Genomic DNA, 24,135 nt, shown 5'->3' on the forward strand with positions numbered 1-24,135 from the left:
TTAGATGCAGTTGAACTCTTGCATTTCCAGCGCTGCATAATCCTTAGGCTATTTACGCAAAAGTGAGTCCCTCCGGTTTGCATTTACATTTACTCACGGGTAATTGTAAGATTTCCGTTTTGCTTCCTTTCACTATCCTGAAACGCCGCTTTAACCAGGCTCGATCCCTTTTTAAAGTAAGGCATAAGAAGCTAATTGGAATTGGGTAAAATACTCCCAATTCGAGTTTTCAGAGTGGCACAGAATAAAGAGTAAGAAAGTGGCTGCTTGGGGGAAAGCTGTACAAGCCATTTTCAAATACAGTCTTATTTAATTTAATTTCACACAAACTGCTTCCAAAACTACTGACCTAAAACCCTCATTCTAAACACAGCTGTAATGCTGAGCAGCACCTACAAACTTCCTCGTGGAACAGCAGCGCCCCACCCACTCTTGTTGCAAGATAAAGGCTAGTGGGGAAGTAATTAGGTGCAGGAGAGGAAGGGCGATAGTAATTCTCACTTCCACAAACACAGTAAAAAAAAAAGGAACAGGGAACAAAGGGTTAAAACCTCAGCCCCCGGCAGGGAAAGTCACACGTGACTGCATGGAATGTCTGCCGGCAGAGGGAGAAAACTTTAAAAGTGCTGCTGCAACTGCTGCCACTACTTTGCAAACGCAGAGCGCCTTTCCCAGAAACTTTACGCACAGAAGCGGGAGAAGACCATGCAGAAGATTTGGATCCGAGGCGGGCGAGTTGTGAACGCGGACTGTTCACAAGTTGCGGATGTGTACGTGGAGGATGGGAAAATCAAAGCGGTGGGGGCCCATCTCCAGCCGCCATCCCTAGCAGGCGTCCAGGTGATAGATGCCTCCAACAAACTGGTTCTGCCCGGAGGGATTGATCCTCACACGCACCTGCAGTTCCCCTTCATGGGCACGCAGTCGAAAGACGACTTCTATCAAGGGACAAAGGTAATTATTGTCTTCGTTATTATAACAGTGCCGGATTTACGTATAAGCTAAAGAAGCTATAGCTTAGGGCCCCAAGCCAAAAAATTAAAAGGGGAAAAAACCTGGATGTACATTTCCAAAAAAAAAACCAAATAAAATAAAACCTACATACAGCAACAGTGTTTTGTGTTGTGTAGGCTCCTATTTGTTATGTGCAAATGGCTTTAGATACTTATTGGGTCCATAAGTTACTTTTTTATATATTCAACACAAAAAGAGCAACAATTTGTTGTTGATAAAGGACAGCTGGACATATAAAGGGCCCCATTACTTTCAGTAGCTTAGGGCCTCATCAAACCTAAATCCGGCCCTGAATAAATATACATACATACATACACACACACACACACACTTATCAATGTTTATGAAAAATCAGTTTAAAAGTCTGTCTCTCTCTCTCTCTCTCTCTCTCTCTCTGTGTGTGTGTGTGTGTGTGTGTGTGTGTGTGTTTAAATTCAAAAAATTAATCATCATCATCTAGGATTTCCTGAATCCTTTTGACTTCTCTCCGCCCTTCCATGGTTACCATTATCAATCTTTTTTTCCAACTGTTTCCCTTATTTTCTCTAATTTTTTAAGAAAAACACTCCGTTTTTGCAATAGTTTTTCATACATTACAAGCATTACTCAAATCCTGCCTAGGTTTTTAGTTATTTACAGTGTTCTCTTAAATACATTATAAATTTTTCCCATTCCTTCTTAAAATTCTCTTCCTGGTTTCTGATTTTCCCAGTCAATTTCACCTTTTCGGCATAGTGTGTGTTTATAATTTTATTGCTGTTTTATTTCCTTGACATCTGATGGATGGGCGTTCCACAGGGCTCTCTATCTATTTGCTCACCATCTTTCTTGGGGTGGTACAGAAGGAAGAGTAAGGCCCAGCTGTGTGGCCCAAGTGAGCAAATGAGAGACACCTGTGAGGCAGCCTCTGCTTGTTCACTTTCCTCCTCTCTGGGGGCTCTTCCAGGCTATCAGTATTCCAGGTCGGATTCAGTCACGTCCCAGCTAATTCATGTTGTTCAATTATAGTTGCTTGGCGTGCCCTGCATAACAAACCCACTTCCCAGGAAAGTTTGGGGAAACACTTGCTTTGATGGGACAGTTATTTAGCCTCTGGAAGCAGATCAGGATGAAAGCTCAATAAACAAGATAATCTGGAAGCGCCTTGGGTGGCACAGAACTGAGGATATTGCAAATTCATTTAAAAAAGTCGTAACATCCAGATATCTCCCTCCGGAATGGGCTCCTCCTCCTTTCTGTTTAAAATCTGCCTTTTAGCAACCCAGTGTTTCTTTTCCTCAAAGCCTTCTGTTCCTTATCTCCAGTCCAAATAACTGGGATTTGTCCTGATATCAACACTTTGAAAGCTCGCTTCCCACAGGTTTACAGGACCTGATAAATGTTTGCATAGATCTTCTTTCCTGGAATTTAATGGCTACGGATCAGTCAAATGGAACACATATTGCCAGTTCTTCACACAACTTTACTGACTGCCCGAGATCTGTTACACATTAACAAATAATGCCTCACTATTTTAACACCTCTAATTCTTCAAACAACGGCTATCCAACAATAGCTTTTTCTCAACCCCACCACACCCCATGATTTGCTTGACATGTCCAGCCTGAAGATGTGCTGGTGAACTTGAGAGTTAGCTTGACCTTGCAAGTCAGTTATTATTATTATTTATTAAATTTATATACACCCCAGAACACCCCGGAACTCGTATGTTTCAGCTCCCAAACAATTGAAAACCGGAAGTCAGTGTTTCCGTTTTCGAACGTTCTTTTGGAAGACAAATGTCCGTCAGAGTTTCCTGCAGCCAATCAGAAGTCACATTTTGGAAGTCGAACAGACTTCCGGAATGGATTCTGTTCGACTTCCGAGGTCTTTCATCCAAAGATTCAATTGGTCCGAAACAAGTATTACCATATTAAAAATCTTGTTAGATTTCTCCCCCAACTGAGTTAATCAGATACTTTTATCAGTATTTGTACTTTTCTGACAATCCCTCTCCTAACCAGTGTGTGTACAGTGGTACCTCAGGTTAAGTACTTAATTCGTTCCGGAGGTCCGTTCTTAACCTGAAACTGTTCTTAACCTGAAGCACTACTTTAGCTAATGGGGCCTTTCGCTGCCGCCGCACCGCCAGAGCACGATTTGTGGTCTCATCCTGAAGCAAAGTTCTTAACCCGAGGTAATATTTCTGGGTTAGCGGAGTCTGTAACCTGAAGCGTATGTAACCCGAGGTACTACTGTATATCATAACATGAGAACAGCTCTGCTAGATAAGGCCAATGGCCACCTAGTTCAGTTTCCTCTTCCCCAATACTTGTGGCGGACCAGATACCTGTGGGAAACCCTCAAGGAGGACCCCAGCACAAGAGCGCTCTCCTCTCCTGTGGTTTTCGGCAACCAGTATTCAGAAGCGTTACTGCCTCCCAACGCAGAGGCCAAGCCTAGCATCATGGCTAGTAGCTATTGATAGCCTTATTGTCCCCAGATTTGTTTTAAAGCCTTCCAAGTCACTGTAAGTTCCACAGTTTAACTACATGCTGCGTGAAGAACTGCTTACTTTTATTGTCCTCAACCTTCCAACACTCAGCTTCACTGGATGACTCTGAGTTCTAGTGTTACAAGACAGAGAGAAAAACTGTTCTTTGCTCATTTCCTCCAAGCTTTCCATGCTTCAAAGCTGAAATTGTCTGCATACTGCACTACAGGTGCTTAGAAACTTTCTCTGGCATCCTTGCACAGTCAGTTTTGGCTCAACGTGAACCTTGAGCTATATTTAAAGAGGTGATCTAGAACTGAAAAGCCTCGATTCATAGTAGTGTTGCGTGTGTGTGTGTGTGTGTGTGTGTGTGTGTCCGTCCGTCCCCAACAGGGACTCCACGCTTCTAATTCCTGAGTGATGGACAGAAATTGAACAGCTGCAGCATTTCCAGGAGTAGTGATAACAGTAATGCAAAGAGCTGCACCTGTTCAGCTTCTGTTTCTCAGGCAGCTGTTAAGGGCATCAAGATGCTGTCATCAAATAAGAAAGCAGCTGTTTAGCCTAATCCACAGAAGCATGTTGGAAAGCACTTTTTAAAAACTGTAGTTCTCTCCCCACTTTTTTTTTGTTTTGTTTTGAATGACACACACTCTGTATCACCAAAGCAGCTGCTTTAAGAGGCCTGCAGTTTGGGGGCCAGTCTGTGCCTGGGGGCCAGTCCGTGTCTGTCCTGTGGCTATATTGAGCCACAGATTGTGTAATTTAATTGCTGAGGACCAAAGTCCATATGACATTTGACCCGGATTCATTTTTCCTTGTTTCATAACGCTAGAATTTGTGGGCATCCAGCGAAGCGGAATGCTGGAGGATTCTGGACAGATAAAAGAAAGCATTTCTTCACACAGAGCACAGTTAAACTATGGAACTCACTGCCACTGGAGGCAGTGGTAACCTTTAAAAGAGGTTCAGACAAATTCAGGGAGGATAAAGTGATGCTGGAAACCACAGGAGGGGAGAGTGCTCTTGTGCTTGGATCCTACTTCTGCTTGGCCACTGTGAGAGGAGATGAGCCCCTGGCCTGACCCAGCAGGTTCTTATTACATTCTAATTCAGTTGCCTGTAGCTTTGCCTTGCTTGGCTGTGTAGGAGGCTGCCGTCTTGAGTAGCAGATCTCAGCAGCACCAGCAGGCACCACTTCAATTTTCATTCCCACCAGTGCCCAAAAAGGCAAAGGAAAAGGAAATTTCAATTAGAGAAAATGAAAGCCTCACAGTTGATGTTGGCAATAGCTCAGTTGGTTAGAGCACGGTGCTGATGATGCCAAAGTTGCAGGTTCAATCCCCATATGGTACAGCTGCATATTCCTGCTGTTGCAGGGGGGTTGGATGAGAATCAACACTTAGGATTCTATCCTAATTTAATAATATTAGGCAGTCCATATAGTTGTTTAAACAAGAGCAGTGGTTATCAGGCACGCACTGAAACATAGAAAAGGCAGTGAGATTTTCAGACCACTGAGTAGAAGAAGGTGGTTGTTTGTCCTTCCTGCCTCGCTCTTTGCCACCACAAGTGCTCTCACAATCCACTTTTGTTCAAGCAGTGCCCTTGATACAACATGGCTGTGCTTAGAAATTAAAATGACAGATCTCATCCAGCCGGTGCAGCTGCTATCAGCCCCAGTAGGAACATAGGCAGCTCCCTTATGCAAACCTATTGGCAGCACTGATTGGCAGCAACCCTCCAGGGTTTCAGGCTAGGAATCTTGTGTCAGTTCTACCTGGAGATGCCGGGGATTGAACCTGGAACCTTCTGCATGCAAAGCAGATGTTTGACCAATGACCCTTCTGGAACCATTGTTGACAGGTGAGGCTGGCAGAGCCCACCAAAAGAGGAGGCACCCCAAGCAAAGAGTGTTTGCCTGGGCCCCCCTCAAACCTAGGGCCTGCCCTCAAAAGACCAATAGGGAAGGAACAAGTTCTTAAATCTTTCTTTGCTTGGCAGTGAGGTGCCGCTGTGACAGTGGGAACCACATCGGCGACCCCTGTTGTGTGGCGCACTCCCTCTTCAGTTTTCCTCTCCTTCAAAGCATAGCTTTGCTTTCCCGTCCCCTACCCCGGATGAAGCCAAGTGGGTTTTTGAATTTGCTGTTTTCTGTGCTTTGTCTTGTATTTTGGTACGGCCTTACCTTCCGATTGATTTTCTGCACAGGAGAGAGAGGTTATTAATTTTTATTCTGTTGCAAGAAACAGTGTCAGAATGCTTTGAATAACTTTCTGAGGGAGTTCAAGGGTCACCAAAGCACTCCAAAAAATATCTTATCATTGGTTGGTATGCCAGCCTTGACACATAGGGTAGGATTGCTGACTTTGCTCTTTTAAACAGGTTGACTGGGATGGTGAGTTGACCCAAAGTTTTCCAAAGAAATGTAGATCAATAAATTTACTTTGGATCTCTCTTCCTCTTTAACACACAAACACACATGCTGAAAGAGCCATTGCTGCATAATGTAAGCCTTTCTATTAAAGCATTCCTTTATTCATGTCATTGCTGTAAATATGGAAAATAATTCGCACATTTTTAAAAGGAAATTAGTATAAGGGGAGCTTGTATTCAAGATCATGGTTCCAAACATACATAGACGTCTTAAACTGTGTGATATAATTGCAGAACCAAAAGACCTGCTGGATCAGACTAAAGGTTCACCTAGTTCAGGTTTCGTTTTTGTTTTTTTGCAGTGACCAATTAAATTTCTCCAGAAAAGCCCAGAAACAGCCTGAAGGCAATAGGCTTTCTTATTCCCTAGCAAACAGTATTCCATTATTTACTGCTTCTTCCCATGGAGGTTTTGTTTAGCTACTACAGCTAATAGCTATTGACAGGTCAACTCTTGTTTTCAAAGTGTGCAATGAGTGGCCATCGCCATGCCTTCTGATAGTGAGTCTGTGAATGCAAAGGAGTTGGCCCAATGGCCCAAGCAGAGCAAGCTATCACTTGGAGCAAGGGAGTTTTCTATGGGAGCAAAGCAAGCAGCCCCATGTCTTGAACTATCCCTGCAGGTCCCAGAAGGAATGTAAGTGCAGCAGAAGTTTAGCAAGGAAAAAGGATGCCATGCAATTCCATCAGCAAGTCTTAACCTTAATCAGTGTACCTGCCTTACGCACGTGACACACTCTGGCATGGATTGCACAGGCCAACAGCAGAGATCTAGGGCTTTCCCCCACTTTGCTTGTCCTGTTCCTGGGAAGTGCAGGTCTGAGTGTTTTGCGCTGCCTGAGCAGTTTTGCCTTTTCCCCACTGCTTTCCCTTCAGAAAACCCGTTCCTTAGCACTAAATTATGTTGTTGTTGTTGTTGTTTAGTCGTTTAGTCGTGTCCGACTCTTCATGACCCCATGGACCAGAGCATGCCAGGCACTCCTGTCTTCCACCGCCTCCCGCAGTTCAGTCAGACTCATGTTTGTGGCTTCGAGAACACTGTCCAACCATCTCGCCCTCTGTCGTCCCCTTCTCCTTGTGCCCTCCATCTTTCCCAACATCAGGGTCTTTTCCAATGAGTCTTCTCTTCTCATGAGGTGGCCAAAGTATTGGAGCCTCAGCTTCAGAATCTGTCCTTCCAGTGAGCACTCAGGGCTGATTTCCTTAAGAATGGATAGGTTTGATCTTCTTGCAGTCCATGGGACTCTCAAGAGTCTCCTCCAGCACCATAATTCAAAAGCATCAATTCTTCGGCGATCAGCCTTCTTTATGGTCCAGCTCTCACTTCCATACATCACTACTGGGAAAACCATGGCTTTAACTATACGGACCTTTGTTGGCAAGGTGATGTCTCTGCTTTTTAAGATGCTGTCTAGGTTTGCCATCGCCTTTCTCCCAAGGAGCAGGCGTCTTTTAATTTCGTGACTGCTGTCACCATCTGCAGTGATCATGGAGCCCAAGAAAGTAAAATATCTCACTGCCACTGCCTCAATTTCTTCCCCTTCTATTTGATGGGCCCAGTGGCCATGATCTTTGTTTTTTTGATGTTGAGCTTCAGACCATATTTTGCGCTCTCCTTTTTCACCCTCATTAAAAGGTTCTTTAATTCCTCCTCACTTTCTGCCATCAAGGTTGTGTCATCTGCATATCTGAGGTTGTTGATATTTCTTCCGGCGATCTTAATTCTGGCTTGGGATTCATCCAGCCCAGCCTTTCGCATGATGAATTCTGCATATAAGTTAAATAAGCAGGGAGACAATATACAGCCTTGCCTTTCCCACTAAATTATAGCAGACATCAATCTGGAAAAATCTCAGTTGACGTTTGCTCTGATTCCACAGTTAAAGACTGGGTTTCCTCGGAGTGTGTGGGGAGCGGTGGGACAAGCAAAAGTATGGATGAGTCCCTATATGATTTTATTTTGAAGCAGGGGCTTGGATTAGATTGCTTTTTGCATCTCTTTCAAGTCACTGAAGCTATAGAAAGAATGGAGCAGCTCTGGGCTTTCCTGATCCTGCTTCCATGATCTCAGCCAAGAAGTGAGCAATATCCATGAGAAAGCATCTAAATTTGGGGGAGGAGAGGGGAATGGGAGATGGCAGGTTTTGTATATGGCAATGCAGGTCTTCCCACCTGCATGCAGGTGCCTCTGTGTACAGGTCCCTTCAGTATTCCTTACCATTGGCCATGGGGAGCTGAGACACCCCTTCCCACACAGATGCAGGTAGGCTTGAGTGGGCCTAATATCATATTGGGCATTGAGAAATCAGTCTATGACATTTGGATAAGGTAGAGCCACTAACCTTTAAAGTCAACAGTTCATCTAAAATCAAATAAGGTTTGACATTAAAATAAACAGCAAGGAACCCCACTGTTAGCAAAGTTAGTAAAACATCTGCAAGCTGGCAAAGATATTCCAGGGTCAGCGAAAGTTTGACATAAGTTACACAAAGGAGCAAATCCACTGTCCACTGATGTGTGCTTATGTAAATAGTATATTTGTGTAGCTGTGCTGCCTATAGATTTCATGGCGAACTGTGAGGCAAATTAAGCCCTTGTAGAGGCCATGGGTGAGGGCTTCTGCTACTTCCCAGCTATTCAAAAGTTAAAGGTTTCCTTTCTTTTTTTGATCCTCTTTGCTGAATTTTTTTTTGGTGTGGTTTATGCAAACAAATATGGGACACTGGTGGTGCTGTGGTCTGAACCACAGAGCCTAGGGCTTGCCGATCAGAAGGTTGGCGGTTCGAATCCCCACAACCGGGTGAGCTCCCGTTGCTCGGTCCCTGCTCCTGCCAACCTAGCAGTTCGAAAGCACGTCAAAGTGCAAGTAAATAAATAGGTACTGCTCCAGTGGGAAGGTAAACGGTGTTTCCGTGTGCTGCTCTGCTTCGCCAGAAGCGGCTTAGTCATGCTGGCCACATGACCCGGAAGCTGTCTGCAGACAAACGCCTGCTCCCTCAGCCAGTAAAGTGAGATGAGAGCCGCAACCCTAGAGTCATCTGCGACTGGACTTAATGGTCAGGGGTCCCTTTACCTTTATGCGAACAAATAAAAAGCAAATAGGAATGAACAAGGCACACTAACCAAAACGAAACATGGATGAAATTGTCTACCCAGAAACTCTAGCATTACAACAAAAGCAAGAGAATTGTTAGAGCTTTCTACCTACCTACACACACACACAACCCCCACCCCTCCATCTCCACCCAGGCAAGCAAGAAGCATTATCACAGTTCAAGTTCATATTTCACATACTTTAGAAGAATATGGAATGATGTGGCATAGCAAGAGTCTGGAGCTGGATGTCTACCCCACTGGCGGAGGAACAGGGGTGCGGGGGGAGTGCACCGCCCCCGGCGGCACGATCCCGGTGGGATGATCCCGGTGGGATGCCATCGCGGCTGCCCCCCCCCCCACGCTGGGCGCCATGCCCCTGCAGGCGGCGCGCCACACCCCCAGGACACATGACAGCAACGCCCCCGCCTGCTCTCCACCCCCACCCCACCGTAGCTTGAAGCTCCCCCACTGGTCTACCCTTGACCTGCCACTGCCTTAAATCATGTTAGCATCTCTATTAATTAAACCCCTTACATAATAGTACAGTATGAAATATCATACACACATTTATACACACACAGACACATATGTAAATTTATATAAATGCAAATCAGTTTGCAAGAGTTGCAAAGCAATAAGCAAATTAGGAAGGATTTATGCTCTTTAGGGGACCATGATATTTTCCCTAAACTGGCCCATCATTAAAGAAAACCCAAGAAAACCAGGATGTATCTTGTAGCAGCCATACACAGTGAAGAGATTGCCGTTGTGGTCACCCACTTCACTGCACAAGCAGAAGTTCTAAGGGGACATTGCTCTCCTGGGTTTAGTTTCTTTTGGAAGGAGGTCACTTGAGGCTTATGGCATTTTCTAATGGTAGATTTTGTTTACAAATGTACAAGTGGAACGTAAGTCCAGGCACATCTTAGATCAGGAAAAGCCCACTGTTCCCAATATGAGCTGGTGTACGCACTGTACCTTCGAAGCACTTTGGGAACACAGTTTTCCCCTCAAAGATTTTTGCACAGTGTAGTTAAAATTCCCACCAACCCTTAACAAACTACAGTACAAGGGAACTGACCCTGTTAAAGGTTGTCCCTGGAACTTTCTGCTGCTCAAATAATGGGGAAAGTGCCAGAATTTTCTCACGTGTCATTCTTAGATCTAAACTAAAAGCAATAATAAAAAATGTATATTTTATGTAAAAATGTTTACATAAAATAAACATGTAGTAGATGTGTGTTTTTATTGTCCTGCTGTGCACACTTGTAAATTAATTGATTTGCAGCTGATATCTGAGAAGCCACACACACTTAGCTCATTGGTCAAGGAGCAAACATCTTGCAAAAATATCTGTTCTGTCTATAAAAGCTATTGTTGCTATTATTTTTGAATTTGTATACCGCCAGTCATCCAAAGATCACAGGGCAGTTCGCAACATAAAAATACGAAATCAGAACACAAAATACATAGTAAATCAATAACAAAAATGTAAAGTTCCAAAATTTAGGAAAGAGGTTGTTGCAATTAACAAGGCTTATTTTAATCAGTTTGCAGAGTAACAAAATACTTTAGTGTTCCATGTTTTGCTCTGGTAAGTGCTGTTCATTAAAATTTTTATTTTAAGGGTCAGTAATTTTACAATAATTCAGCGAAGAAATAAATCTTGTACCAGAAATGGAAGGATCCCTGGAAGCTGGTGAATCCGTTTAGTAGACTTTAAAATAAGTGATTTATTGCTCAAAGTGGCAGAACTGGCAGATTTGCAGTCTTTGGCCTTTTCCCCATTGAGTGTTGCCATGTAATTTCTTAACATATAAACATCCCCCAGATTAATTATTTAAAAGCAGAGTAAATAACTAGAAAGGATCAGAGGGCTCAGTTTCATATCACGCCTATTGCAAAAGTGAATTTAATGTTTGCTTTTACTCTAATAATTAAAAAGTATGGCATATCTCTGTCTGCAGATATAAACATATATCTCTAACGAGACATGATGGAGTTCAAGGGCAGAGAAAGGATGGATATTCCCTTGCACATTTCCTTTAAAATGCTTGCACGCCTCTTTTTTTATTTGATTGTATGACATCAGAGGGCTGGATTTTGGTAAATAAAATCTTACTGAAAAGCAAAAGGAAATCAGCATGAAAAGGTGCATCAAGACTGATAAACGTGGCCCACAAACCTTTGCTGACTAAACATCCAGGAGCTTTGGCGCTATGCTCATTTAAGAATATTACTTTGAAACACAGAGAATTTTGGCTAAAAGCTGTAACGGGGGTGGGGGTGGGGGGTCCTTGCTTGGTTTCCCAGGAGTAGCAGAGCAAACTTTATTCCTCAACCTTTCCTTACTCTCCTACCCTAAACTGGAGACACACCCACCCACAACCAATGGATGGGTCTAGAACTTTTGTTTGGCCCTGTCAGCCAAGCCCAAAATTGGAGCCCTTCCACCTGTCAATTCTGACAGAAAGGCTGTGGGTGTGTGTGCTGTTGGCTTTGGGCAGTGGCTTTGAATGGTTCCCCCAACCCCCTTCTCCCTAGGGCAGCTCCCCCCAGCCCATTTGTACCCCCAGGTTCAGTTAAGACAACTGAGTATTACAGAGGCCCACCAGTCACAAAATGGTGACAGGTGGAGGCAGAGTTTGGCAGAACCGGTGGCAGTTCCTGACATCCCTTTCTACTGATATCTAATCCATCTCTAGAAATTGCTGAATGGTTTGTCATGGCATTTTCCTGGTGGCAGGGAGTTCCATAGCTCAGCTTTCCTCGTGCGAAGTTCAGGTTTGTTGCTGAATGGTTTGTCATGGCATTTTCCTGGTGGCAGGGAGTTCCATAGCTCAGCTTTCCTCATGCGAAGTTCAGGCATTTGCTCTGGAGGTCTTGTGACAGCCTTCCCACTCAATTTGTTGATTCAGAGGCTCTCAAGTGGAGACAGCTTTTCCTTTTGCCTTTTCCCATATCCATCCCTACATGCCTCAAAGGATGTTTTCCCCATCTCCTGTCATTTCTTCTCTCATTCTTTCCACACCCAACGTCTACCTTAACCCAGGGTCATTCATGCCTCCTCCTTGGTCCTTTCACATATTTGCTTCTTCCTCTTGTAACAATTTCCTCTCTTACCCCGTTTCCTCCCTACTTCCAGTTCATGTGTGATTAATAACAATATTGAACTTTTATGCCGCCGAAAATTTCCTTCAGCCCCTCCTGCGGCCTTTTCCCCTCAGAGGAGGGAGACCTTCCTTCCCTTCTCTCCCCACGAGGCTCTCTGTTCTCCTGACCCTGCCAGTCGCTGGTCCTTGGTCATGGCACAACGAAAGGTCATGGCACAACCAGAGGGCAAGGCAGGCAAGCGAGGAGGTGCTGGGCGCAGGAGGTGGCGCTGAGGTCCACTTGAGCATGGCTCAAAGATTACTGGTAAGTCCTGGCTCTTAGTTTGAGAAACACTGCCCTAGGCGATTCAGGCCATTCCATTAAGAAATCAACAGTCCATGTCACTGGCGTGCATTATTCTGCATTCATTAACCCTGAGATTCGTCTGCCATTGCAGTTCCCTTACTTGATCTTAGTCCCTTTAAACACTTTCAGTTCTTTCCCCCCTGATTATCATGCTCTTCACTCTTCACCAGCTGCCCTCGGTAATTTTGGGGTCGCCTGCAGGTTACGCCATCTCCACTCCTTTGTTTACGTAATTGCCCTGCCTCTGGAGAAATATATTTCATGCCCCTTCAAATGGGTTCCTCAGCAAGCATCCCAAGGGGCGTTGGTTTCTAATGCAACACTGCTCAGTATTGCAGGTGCCATATTTCAAAGTCATCACTTCCACCTCCAGTATTGTTCTGCTGATACACAGATTTATTTTTTCCAGCTCAGCCGGCACTAGGAAAACGGCCCCTGCTTAATTGAGTGCCTAAGGTGCTTCTGGCTCCCTTTCCCCCCCATTCTGCATACCATCTGCTTGGTGAGGCTCGGCAATGCTGCAGACTTTTCCATCAGGATCTTTGGTGCAGCACAAAACCTCTGGCCTGTACACACACACACACACACACCCCACATGCAACACATGCATGCTCCTGTTTCCAATGCAATATGTCGCCGACAGTTCTCTGGTGAAGTGCACTTCAGGTTAGGTTCCTGTTTGCTGCAACTAAAGCCACATATTTGCACTCTAAGACCCATCCATTTGTAGCTGTGTTTGTTAAGAAGAAGCAGTAGCTTGGAAACCACAGCCAGCACTCGCAGAACTAGCTGCACGGCCGAATTAGTACAGGACCTTTTTAAATAAGTGTTTCTTTATTGAAAGTTTTTAGCATAAAATACAATAAAAATCAAACTGGTCTAAATAACAAAAAGTAATAAGGGAAACCAAGGAATGAGAAAAAAGGAGAGGAGCTTTCTACCCTGCCTTTCCTGCAGGGGCCACCTTTCTCCCAGCTATCCCCTTCCTGTGTGTGTCTTCCTCAATCCAAGATAAAGGACTTCTAACAGAGAAAATAGAATAAATAAAATAAAATAGAGGTACTTCTGCCTCTCTATCTGTCAATTATATGTGTACCAATTATACAAAGTATTTAACGTATGCACTCCTGTAGTTTATCCAGGTTTTTTATTCCCCCCCCCTCATTCCTCAAGATGGCACTTCCCCAAACTCCCCTCCCAGAATCCATGATATCCAGAGCCATACACCAGTATGCCTCCCTTTAGCCTCTCCTTCCAGTGCTTACCAACAAAAATTTGCTTCCACCCATATAATTGCATAACCCATATAATTACTTAGCCAACCTCCAAGCTTCCCAATAATCATTGAGCCTGGGCTTGACTAGCTACAGCAAAAATGAGAGAATTGATTCTCTGCTACACACTCACACTCACACACAGACACAAACAAGTGAGGGTGGTCATGCCACTTTACTTTCTTTACAATAGTAAAAAATGGTGAGACAGAGCATGATGGGAATTGTAGTTTTGAAATAAATACTTCAACAGCGCATGAATTTTAAGCCTTTCATATTTTGCAAGGGACTGAAAGGGTAATCGGGAGAAAACAGAACCTTGTGACACTTCTTTCATCACCAACCTCTCCCCCCCCCCCTTTCTTTTAGGCTGCTGTAGCAGGAGGCACGACAATGATCATTGACTTTGCGATACCTCAGAAAGGCTGTTCTCTCATTGAAGCCTATGAGAGATGGAGAAGCTGGGCAGATCCCAAAGTCTGCTGCGATTATGCACTTCATGTGGCCGTCACGTGGTGGAGCGACAAGGTAAGCAGAAGGCCAGTAGCATGTTTGTTCCTTCAAGTGTGTCCAACATGCGCCAAGGACAGATGCCGCGAGTTGCATGGGAAATGGTGTGTGTGGCGTTCTTGCCAAGTGACCAAGGGCCCTGTTGTGGCACATTTAAATTTGCCTTTCTTCCTCTTGCTTCTTGCTGGGCAGCTACTTGTGTTCATTCTGTGGGGGGGAGGTACATATTTTGTGCTGTTTTAGATTGTTATTTTTCTTTGGACGAAAACATGATGGGTTGTATGAGATGAAGTTGCTGCATTCACCCATGGACCTCAGCTTGCTCAGTGGTCCTTCCCCTTCTTCTTCTCCCTCCTGCACACTCCACAGATTTCTTTTAGGGTTTCTGCCTGCTTGCTGGAGCAGATTTGACATGGGGGTTTGTGTGAGGATTGCTGAAAGAAGAGGGAGAGAAAGTTCTCTTTCTTTCTTCCTTCCTTCCTTCCTTCCTTCCTTCCTTCCTTCCTTTCTTTCTATAATTTTTATTACATTTTCTGATTTACATTTCAAAATATTCATTTAAACAACCTTAAATCAATGACTTCCCTTCTTCTCTTTCATTTTGCATATAGTGCATCCCTGCATATTTTACATGAACTAAACCATTCAGTAATCCATTGTTACATCCATCAAAACTTGTTTTCACTGTTGAACTTATCTTAATTCTACCAGCATTTTTAAATGAACACAATTTTCACCCATATATTCAGTAAACATTTTCCAGGCTTCTTTAAACATATGTTCTTCTTGTTCTCTTACTCTATATGTTAAATCTGCAAGCCGCACGTATTCCATCAATTTGTTGCCATTCTTCTATGGCTGGGACCTCGCTCATTTTCCATTTGGGGGCTAACAAAACACAGGCCGCAGTAGTAGCATACATAAATAGTGTCACAAGCTTGCATAAACGGGACAGCTTCTTTAGCTACAACCCTTAGTATTTGGTATCTGTATTCTTTTATTGAAGTGTTTTATGTTTATCGTATTTCATAACTTTAAATCTCTTCAAGACACTTTTGGATGTGTGAAATGATATATACATGTAATAAACTAAATTTTCACCATGCTTAGGAGCCCAGGGGTCAAGCCTTCCAAGATGGGTGTGCTAAAGTAGCCAGAGGATTTAGTCCTGGGAATTTTTTTAAAAAGCTTATTTAAAAGTTATTTAATTATATAAAAAAATTAATTGTAATAGCTTATCTTTTTCATAGTAAACAAGAATTCCAAAAATACATAACCAAAAAAGAGTCATAGTCCCTAAAGGAATTATTTCATGTCATTAAAGTATTGCATAATTATCGGTTACAACATTTCAAAGAGAAATCTTACTGTCTCCTGAAGAATATCCTGGGAAATTCTGGTGTTCTGCCAGTCAAGTAGAAATATCTCTGTCAAATAATACACTCAAATAATTTAGCCAATCGGATGGTAAGATTTGATGCCAAACACCGTATTTTTTGCTCCATAGGGCGCACCTAGTTTTCAGAGGGGGAAATCAAGGGGGGGGAATATGATATCCCCCCCCCCCCAGCTCTGGGAGCAGTGGACAGGCTGCAGGCCTTCTTCCTGCTTTTGCGGGAGGCGGGGGAATTCCCCCACCTCCCGCAAAAGCCCCCAGTTTGGGGAGAAGGGGACAGAAGCCCGCAGAAGCCGTGCGCTCTTTAAAGGGGCTGCGCGGCTTCTGCTGGCTTTTCTAGGAGGTGGGGAAATTTCCCCACCTCCCGCAAAACCGGCAGAGGCTGCGCGCTCTTTAAAAGGGCTGCACGGCTTCTCCTGGCTTTTCTGGGAGGTGGGAGGATTCCCTCACCTTTCTCAAAGCCCGCAGAAGCCGCGCAACCCCTTTAAAGAGCGTGCGGCTTCTCCTGGCTTTTCTGGGAGGTGGGGGGATTCCCTCACCTCTCGCAAAAGCCCGCAGAAGCCGCACGCTCTTTAAAGGGTGCGTGGCTCCTGTGGGCTTTTCTACGAGGTGGGAGAAGGGACTGATGCGGCCAGTCAGTCCCTTCTCCCTCCTGGGGAAAAGCCCGCAAGAGCGCACAGAGCTTGTGTGCGGCTCTTGGGGGCTTTTCCTGCCTGCCTCCCGCCTGCATTTGCTCCATAGGACGCACACAAATTTTCCCTTGCTTTTTAGGAGGGAAAAGTGCGTCCTATAGAGCGAAAAATACGGTAAATACAAGAGGATATTGTGAGGTTTGAACATTTAACAATTTTTTGTTGTGTTTTCAGGTTAAAGAAGAGATGAAAATCCTAGCTCAGGAAAAGGGTGTAAACTCCTTTAAGATGTTTATGGCATATAAAGGTGTCTATATGGTTGGAGATCTAGAGTTACACTCTGCCTTTTCTCAGTGCAAACAAATCGGTGCGGTTGCTCAAGTCCATGCAGAAAACGGGGATCTGATTGCAGAGGTAATTATCTATCTCCAAGGTGACACAGGAACATTCATCCACCCTGCAACAGATTGCAGCAATACCTGTGTATTTAAGATTGTAACGATTTGTAAATTACACATCTTTTTGGTAACAGACAGAGGGCAGAGGGGAACTGGGCACGTTGGCCCTACCATCTCTGCTCCTCCTGACCTTCCCACATTCAATTAATGTCTGGAGGGGCAGCCTACATGTCTTCAGCTGAAAGTGCATTGTCTTCTCGTATGATTGGGAGCCCTGTGTAACTGGGGCTCTGTCATCCAGAGGAACCTATGTATGCACAGCCAAATGTTCACAGAACCCCTTTGAGACTTTCACCAAATATTCAGTCAGAAGAGATGGAGCTAGTGGAAGATGGTGATGTTGAAGGCAGGGCTAGCACAAAGGGTCTCATGGCTTCTCCTCCAAAATCTGACAACTGTCATTTTAAGGGTGCTGTTTGGAAACACCTGTTCCTCTCAAATGTACCGTTTTCAGTTTCCTAGGAAGGAGGATTGATGGTCAAATCACTATGAGAATTGCATTTCTGAGAGGGGAATAGGAGTCTCCTATCAACAGTCACTGGGACGCTGGTGGCACTGTGGGTTAAACCACAGATCAGAAGGTCGGTGGTTTGAATCCCCATGACGGAGTGAGCTCCCGTTGCTCGCTCCCTGCTCCTGCAACCTAGCAATTTTAAAAGCACGTCAAAGTGCAAGTAGATAAATAGGTACCGCTCCGGGAAGGTAAACAGCATTTCTGTGCACTGCTCTGGTTCGCCAGAAGCGGCTTAGTCATGCTGGCCACATGACCCAGAAGCTGTACGCCAGCTCCCTCAGCCAGTAAAGCGAGATGAGCGCTGCAACCGCAGAGTCGGCCATGACTGGACCTAATGGTCAGGGGTCCCTTTACCTTTATCAACAGTCACTAGACTTAATATGCTGCAGTTCCCACAGTTGACTCTTTAAAGTGGTGTGATACTGCTTTAAATGTATTGTGCAGATAGGGCCTTAGGGATGCTTAAAGTAGATCCAATAGATGGAGCTGTTCAGTCCAGGCTCAGTTTGACCCCCCCTCTATGGGACCCTGTAAGTTACCTCTTTGGCCCTTTTATTGGCTCATGTGGGACCAACATGGATAGCTGGCCCTGATGAATACTTGAGGTTCCCGACTCCTATGGTTGTAATTTCATGGGCAGTCATTTAATTTTATCCTGATTCTAATTTTTAAGCTGTATTTTAATCAATTGTTTGATTGTGTTTTAATGTATTTGACATTTGATGTTAGCCGCCCTGAGCCCGGTCTTGGCTGGGGAGGGCAGGGTATAAACAAAAATTTACTTACTCACTTACAATATAATCACTGGGACCAAAGTGACATTATTTCAGTGGGTCTACTCTAAGCATCACCAGGGCTGCAATTCTAACTCCACTTGCCTTGGTGTAAGCTAAATGGAATTCAGTAGGATTTCCTTCTGAATAAACACCGTTAAGAATGAGCTGTGAATCTGGATTGAGACCAAAGACCTCTCTGAATAGAAGCAAATACGTGTGGTTTATAACAAGATATAAACACAACATATATTTCCAAAGCCTTCTGTGTTTTTGAAAAACGAAACATCCAGAAAAATCAAGCACGTAGGCAGTTGTTCTGATAAACTGCAAATCATAGCTAACTAAGTTGCTAACCATCACAGTACAAATGATTTTCAAATCTTGTACTTATTGGGGTTTCTAAATTACTCTGGTAGCTGGACCAGAGTTGCAGAGAAGTCATTAACTTTTCCACTGGTAGCAACATTAACTTCTGTGTCGCTGTGGATGGCCTGCAGGGTGCAAAGAAGATGTTATCCCTGGGAATAACTGGTCCAGAAGGGCACCAACTGTGTCGCCCAGAAGAAGTGGAAGCTGAAGCCACGCTGAGAGCAATCACCATAGCAAACTCTGTGAACTGCCCTCTCTATGTAGTTCATGTGATGAGCAAGTCTGCAGCCACGGTGATCGCAGATGCACGAAGGCAAGGTGCGTTTCTGACCCAGCGTGTTTAAAGATTGTGCAGAGGTGCTGCAGAACCGGTGCTACTGAGATCTCCAGGTTTGACATTCCATCCCTGGGTGTCAGGCAGAAATAGTTAAAACTCCAGGGGGGAAATCTGGCCGGCACAGGAATTACTCTGCCTTACACACTAGGAATTAACCCTTCCAGGTTTACCCCTGAATCCAACTTGGGCATCTTTAAAAGCGGATTCGACAAATTCATGGAGGACAAGGCAATCAGTGGCTACTAGCTAACACCTAGTATTAAGACTCTCAGTTGTTGTTCTGCTCAGGTCCAGCTTGCAGGCTTCCCACAGGCATCTTGTCAGCCATTTTGAGAAGCGGACGCTGGAGTAGATGGGCCATTGGCCTGATTTAGCAGGGCTCTTCTCATGTTCTTAAAAATAGTTGGATAAACAGGGCCTTCATGCACTCCAAAGACAGCAACACTCTCATCTTAAAGGCATTTTCATCTTTGACAGCATTCCGGAGCCCTCCCGCGCGGTGGTGTGTGGTGACATTTTTCGTTGGGGCCAGAGGTGCCAGCTCGCAAGGGCGATGGGCGGCATCATGATGCCACTTGCATGAGGATCACGCCTCCCTCCCTAAGCCTGGCAGAAGCTTCCCAGCTCTGGGAAGGAGGCACCATACTTAATAATAATAATTAATTTATTATTTATACCTTATACCCCACCCATCTGGGTTCCAACAAAATATTAAAATACAGTAATGCATCAAACATTAAAAGCTTCCCTAAACAGGGCTGCCTTCAGATGTCTTCTAAAAGTCTGGTAGTAGTTGTTCTCTTTGACATCTGGTGGGAGGGTGTTCCACAGGGCAGGTGCCACTACCAAGAAGGCCCTCTGCCTGGTTCCCCTGTAACTTGGCTTCTCGCAGTGAGAGAACCGCCAGAAGGCCCTTGGCACGGAACCTCAGTGTCCAGGTAGAACAATGGGGGTGGAGACGCTCCTTCAGGTATACTGGACCGAGGCCGTTTAGGGCTTTAAAGGTCAGCACCAACACTTTGAATTGTGCTCAGAAACGTACTGGGAGCCAATGTAGGTCTTTCAAGACCGGTGTTATGTGGTCTCAGTGGCCGCTCCCAGTCACCAGTCTAGCTGTCACATTCTGGATTAGTTGTAGTTTCTGGGTCACCTTCAAAGGTAGCCCCACATAGAGCACATTGCAGTAGTCCAAGCGAGAGATAACTGGAGCATGCACCACTCTGGCGAGACAGTCCGTGGGCAGGTAGGGTCTCAGCCTGCGTACCAGATGGAGCTGGTAAGCAGCTGCCCTGGACACAGAATTGACCTGCGCTGCCACGGACAGCTGTGAGTCCAAAATGACACCCAGGCTGTGCACCTGGTCCTTCAGGGGCACAATTGTCCCATTCAGGACCAGGGAGTCCTCCACACCCGCCCGCCTCCTGTCCCCCCAAAACAGTACTTCTGTCTTGTCAGGATTCAACATGTATAATAATAATAATAATAATTAATAATAATAATACTTTAATATTCTAATTTTCTGGGAACATTTAAGGGACTAGCTTTTGGAAGGAAGTGTGAGGGCTCTGGGATGCTACCGGAGCTCTTCTGTCTCCTTCACCAAGCCTGGCGCCTCGGTTACCCATCTTTGGGAAGGCAGTACATAAGCATGGCGGTGCCTCGCTTATCCGTCTGTGGGAAGGAGTTGTGAAGACTTTGGGAAGCCAGTAAAAAGGGTGCCCTCTGCCTCACAGCGTGTGGTTCTGAGGGTTCCTGACTTTGCATGATTCTGCCGTTGCACGTGGGCCCCCAAATCCGAACCCTGATGTAAGTAGCTGGCCGACTGAACTAAATCCGTGAGTTAGGAAAGCATCTCTTCTGTGCCATGTTGCACTGGATTTGTCCACTAGATGCCACTGTTGACAATGCTGTGGAGCCCGCTTTCTCATCCTCCGTTCTTCAACTTTGTAAAAGCACAAGAAACTGTGAAATCAGCCAAAATATGTAGGTCAAAGCACAAAGCAAAAATAAAAAAATCCCCAGGGCAGTCCAAAATCATTGGAAGTGGGAAAGGTAGAATCTTTGCATGGTGTTGTGTTTTCTCAGTCTGAATCGCGTGCACAACGTCAACAATTCTGTAGATGTTAAAGTGCATATACTATTGATCAGGGCTCACCAAACCTTTGGGGGCCTCCCAGGGGCACATCTGGAAATTGGATAACTGTTTCTGTTTTCAGGTGTTCTAATAGTTTTATCAGTGCGTTTGCTGCCCTCCCTGGGCTGCTTTGGGAGGAAGGATGGGATATAAATAAAATAAATAAATAGTCCAACCAGGCAGGCCTGCTTCTTTAGTATTTAGGCTACAACTGCCAACATAAATAACAGTGAAGTATCTGATTAGTTTCTCTGCCTCGGTCTGAACTTGGGCCTGGTTTTTCTCAAGCTACCATCTGCTCTGAGTGCATGGTGAGTTCAGTAAGCATCACCACTAGCCAAGCAGTTGTCACGTAACCAAGTCGGAGATCATGGCTTCCACACAGCCTCAAGCCATAGTATCTCTCTTATTTAAAAAGAATGAAGGAAAAATAATTAGCCGACGAGTAGCAGTGTCTCAACCCAAATCCAGGCTGTATCTGTTAAATGGGGTTGCAGTTTAGCCTGTTAGTTACAGATATGCAGGCCCCATTATGCTTGATGTACCAGTGATTAAGCATGAACATTGCCATCCTCTTTTCTGTCTCAGGAGTGATCTTTTAAATTAATAATGACATAGAAATTTCTGCATCTTTGTTCCAAGAGGTCCCAAGCCGCCTGGCTGTGTGAGGTAACTAAACAGTAAAATTGGAAGCCATGCAAGTGGCGAAACAGGGTATTTTCTGATACGGCACAGACATTATAAGGACTGACTGAAGGCTCAAATTGACTTTGATGCCCCTCTGCCCACTGAATCATTGCAGACAGATTGGACAACATGGGTCCTCCTGAACTTGGAAAAGGGTTCCAATGATCCAAGAATGATGTTGCTTTTATATATTAACAGTGTAATCATAAACATGCTTTCGGAAAAGTATAGTAACTCCCATTTAATTCAGTGGGGCTCGCTCCCTAATAATGTAGGTAGGGCTATATTAGATTACTAGAGAATGGAATGGGCTAGGCATTTTTTAAATTCATGGCCATTTCCAAGGGCTCTGATGAGCCTGGAAACAGACACCTTCATTTTAGAGAGTTGATAATGTGTGTACCATTGTGTCTTTGTTTTTCAGGGGATTAATAGTGCTTCAGAAACCAGTAACATATTTTTGAGGTGACGGAGTGGCATTAAATAATTATTTAGGCTTTTTAAAAGTGTGTTTACATCCTGCTTTCCTTCCTTAAAGTGGCATATATGGAGTTCCTAGGTGGTCTCCCATCCAGACGCTGACCAGAAATAAACCTGCTTTGTTTCAGCAACATGACTGCCTCATTTGCCCTCAGACCATAGGCAGGAATACCCCTTCATGCCACCTCTACAGCTCTCCTTTAAAAAGCAGCATTCCTACAGCAGATATGGGGGACTGGTGGCCCTCCATATATTTCTGGACTAAAACTCCCATCATCTCTGACCACTGGCTGCACTGGTGGGACCTTGAGTCCAGCAGTATCTGGAGAGCCATGGGTTCCTATACCAGCCTACTGTGTCACTTACAGTGTGACAGTGTGGCTGTAGGGTACTTTCCATATTCTTTCGGATGTTATTGGCATTCATACCAGACCCTGAAAGTACAGGTAAAAGGTAAAGGGACCCCTGACCATTAGGTCCAGTCGCGGACGACTCTGGGGTTGTGGCGCTCATCTCGCTTTACTGGCCAAAGGAGCCAGCGTACAACTTCCGGGTCATGTGGCCAGCATGACTAAGCCGCTTCTGGCCAACCAGAGCAGCGCACGGAAACGCCGTTTACCTTCCCGCCGGAGCGGGACCTATTTATCTACTTGCACTTTGATGTGCGTTCTAACTGCTAGGTTGGCAGGAGCAGGGACCGAGCAACGGGAGCTCACCCCGTCACGGGGATTCGAACCACCGACCTTCTGATCAGTAAGCCCTAGGCTCTGTGGTTTAACCAACAGCGCCTCCTGCGTTGTTTGAAGACTATCCCTGCCTCTGGGTCTGGCCTTGACCGGATGGATACTGGAATCAACAGGCGAAACCCACATGACCTGAAGGTGTTGCTGTGTAATGCCAGTTCCCTCATTGCGAGAAGCAAAGCTACAGGGAACTAGGCAGAGGGCCTTCTCGTTAGTGGCGCCTGCCCTGTGGAACGCCCTCCCATCAGATGTCAAAGCGATAAACAACTACCTGACATTCAGAAGACTTAAGGCAGCCCTGTTCAGGGAAGTTTTTAATGTGTGATATTTTAGTGTATTTTTGGTTTCTATGGAAGCCGCCCAGAGTGGCTGGGGAAACCCAGCCAGATGGGCGGGGTACAAATAATAAATTATTATTATTATTATTATTATTATTACTAATGGTCAGGGGTACCTTTACCTTTACCTTTAACCATTCCTTATACATTGTAAACTGCTTAGAATCTTTTTTTGGTATTTAAATTGCACCACCATCATCTAGGGTAAATTTCTGCAGGTTTTGCAGCTGCCACTCTTCAGATTTGTTCATATACAATCATCCCTGCCTATCAAACTAGGCTTAGACTACAATTGTAAAAGCACTTTTACTAGGCAGTAAATCTACCATTGAATCCAGCAGGGCTTATTTCAATGTAATCATGAGCGAGTTATTATTTGTTTGGAGGTTCTGAGCTTGTTGGTTGTGGTGGCTTCACCCTACCTGCCAAGATTGTTATGGGCCCTGTGCGTAGGAGACACAGATACACAGGCACAACAACCTTTTGCTCTGAAAGTTGGCAAGCTTCTGAGTTTCCAGACTTGGAAAAGGAAAACATCTCCTCCTCCTTACATAACCATCAGGAGGTCAGAAAAACTAAGCAAGAGAGTAGTGGAAAGGAGGAGACAAGGGAGCAGGGGAAATAACTATTGTCTGCAAAAACTAAACAAACCAATCTCTCAAGGGCTGCAGCACTCTTGCCATTGGGCTGCTGCAGATTAATGTGATGACTGTTTTGCCATATCTCCACTAATTTAACCATTAAGCAACGTCTGAAAGTTACAGGCATTAGAATAAATTATGAACATAATACAGTGTTTGATTTCTGTGTGTTTTTTCATCTTTGGTCATCAGAACTCCCATGTTTCTAGATTCTCTGTAATAAAAAAAAATATATTATTTATACTCCGCCCATCTTGCTGGGTTTCCCCCCAGCCTTGCTAATGTATTTGGATTGAATGTATGTGGGGTTAAAGTAGTGGGGGGAAACATGTACACAAGTACCCGCCCCCCAGTATCCCACTGTGCAC

The 24,135-nt window shown here is 44.8% G+C and overlaps 1 protein-coding gene across 1 annotated transcript in view; it reads left to right on the top strand.

Annotated features, from left to right (window-relative positions):
- Nucleotides 1-591: 591 nt before the first annotated feature.
- DPYS (dihydropyrimidinase) overlaps nt 592-24,135 on the top strand; it is a 45,169-nt gene continuing 21,625 nt past the window's right edge. Inside the window, exons 1-4 of the mRNA XM_028736310.2 lie at nt 592-954; nt 14,122-14,280; nt 16,525-16,704; nt 18,536-18,725. Coding sequence (XP_028592143.2) covers nt 706-954; nt 14,122-14,280; nt 16,525-16,704; nt 18,536-18,725 — 778 coding nt within the window. The 5' untranslated portion in view covers nt 592-705. The remainder of the gene's footprint in view (nt 955-14,121; nt 14,281-16,524; nt 16,705-18,535; nt 18,726-24,135) is intronic.

The sequence above is a fragment of the Podarcis muralis genome, chromosome 8 (assembly GCF_964188315.1).
Source record: "Podarcis muralis chromosome 8, rPodMur119.hap1.1, whole genome shotgun sequence".
Taxonomy (NCBI): Eukaryota; Metazoa; Chordata; class Lepidosauria; order Squamata; family Lacertidae; genus Podarcis; species Podarcis muralis.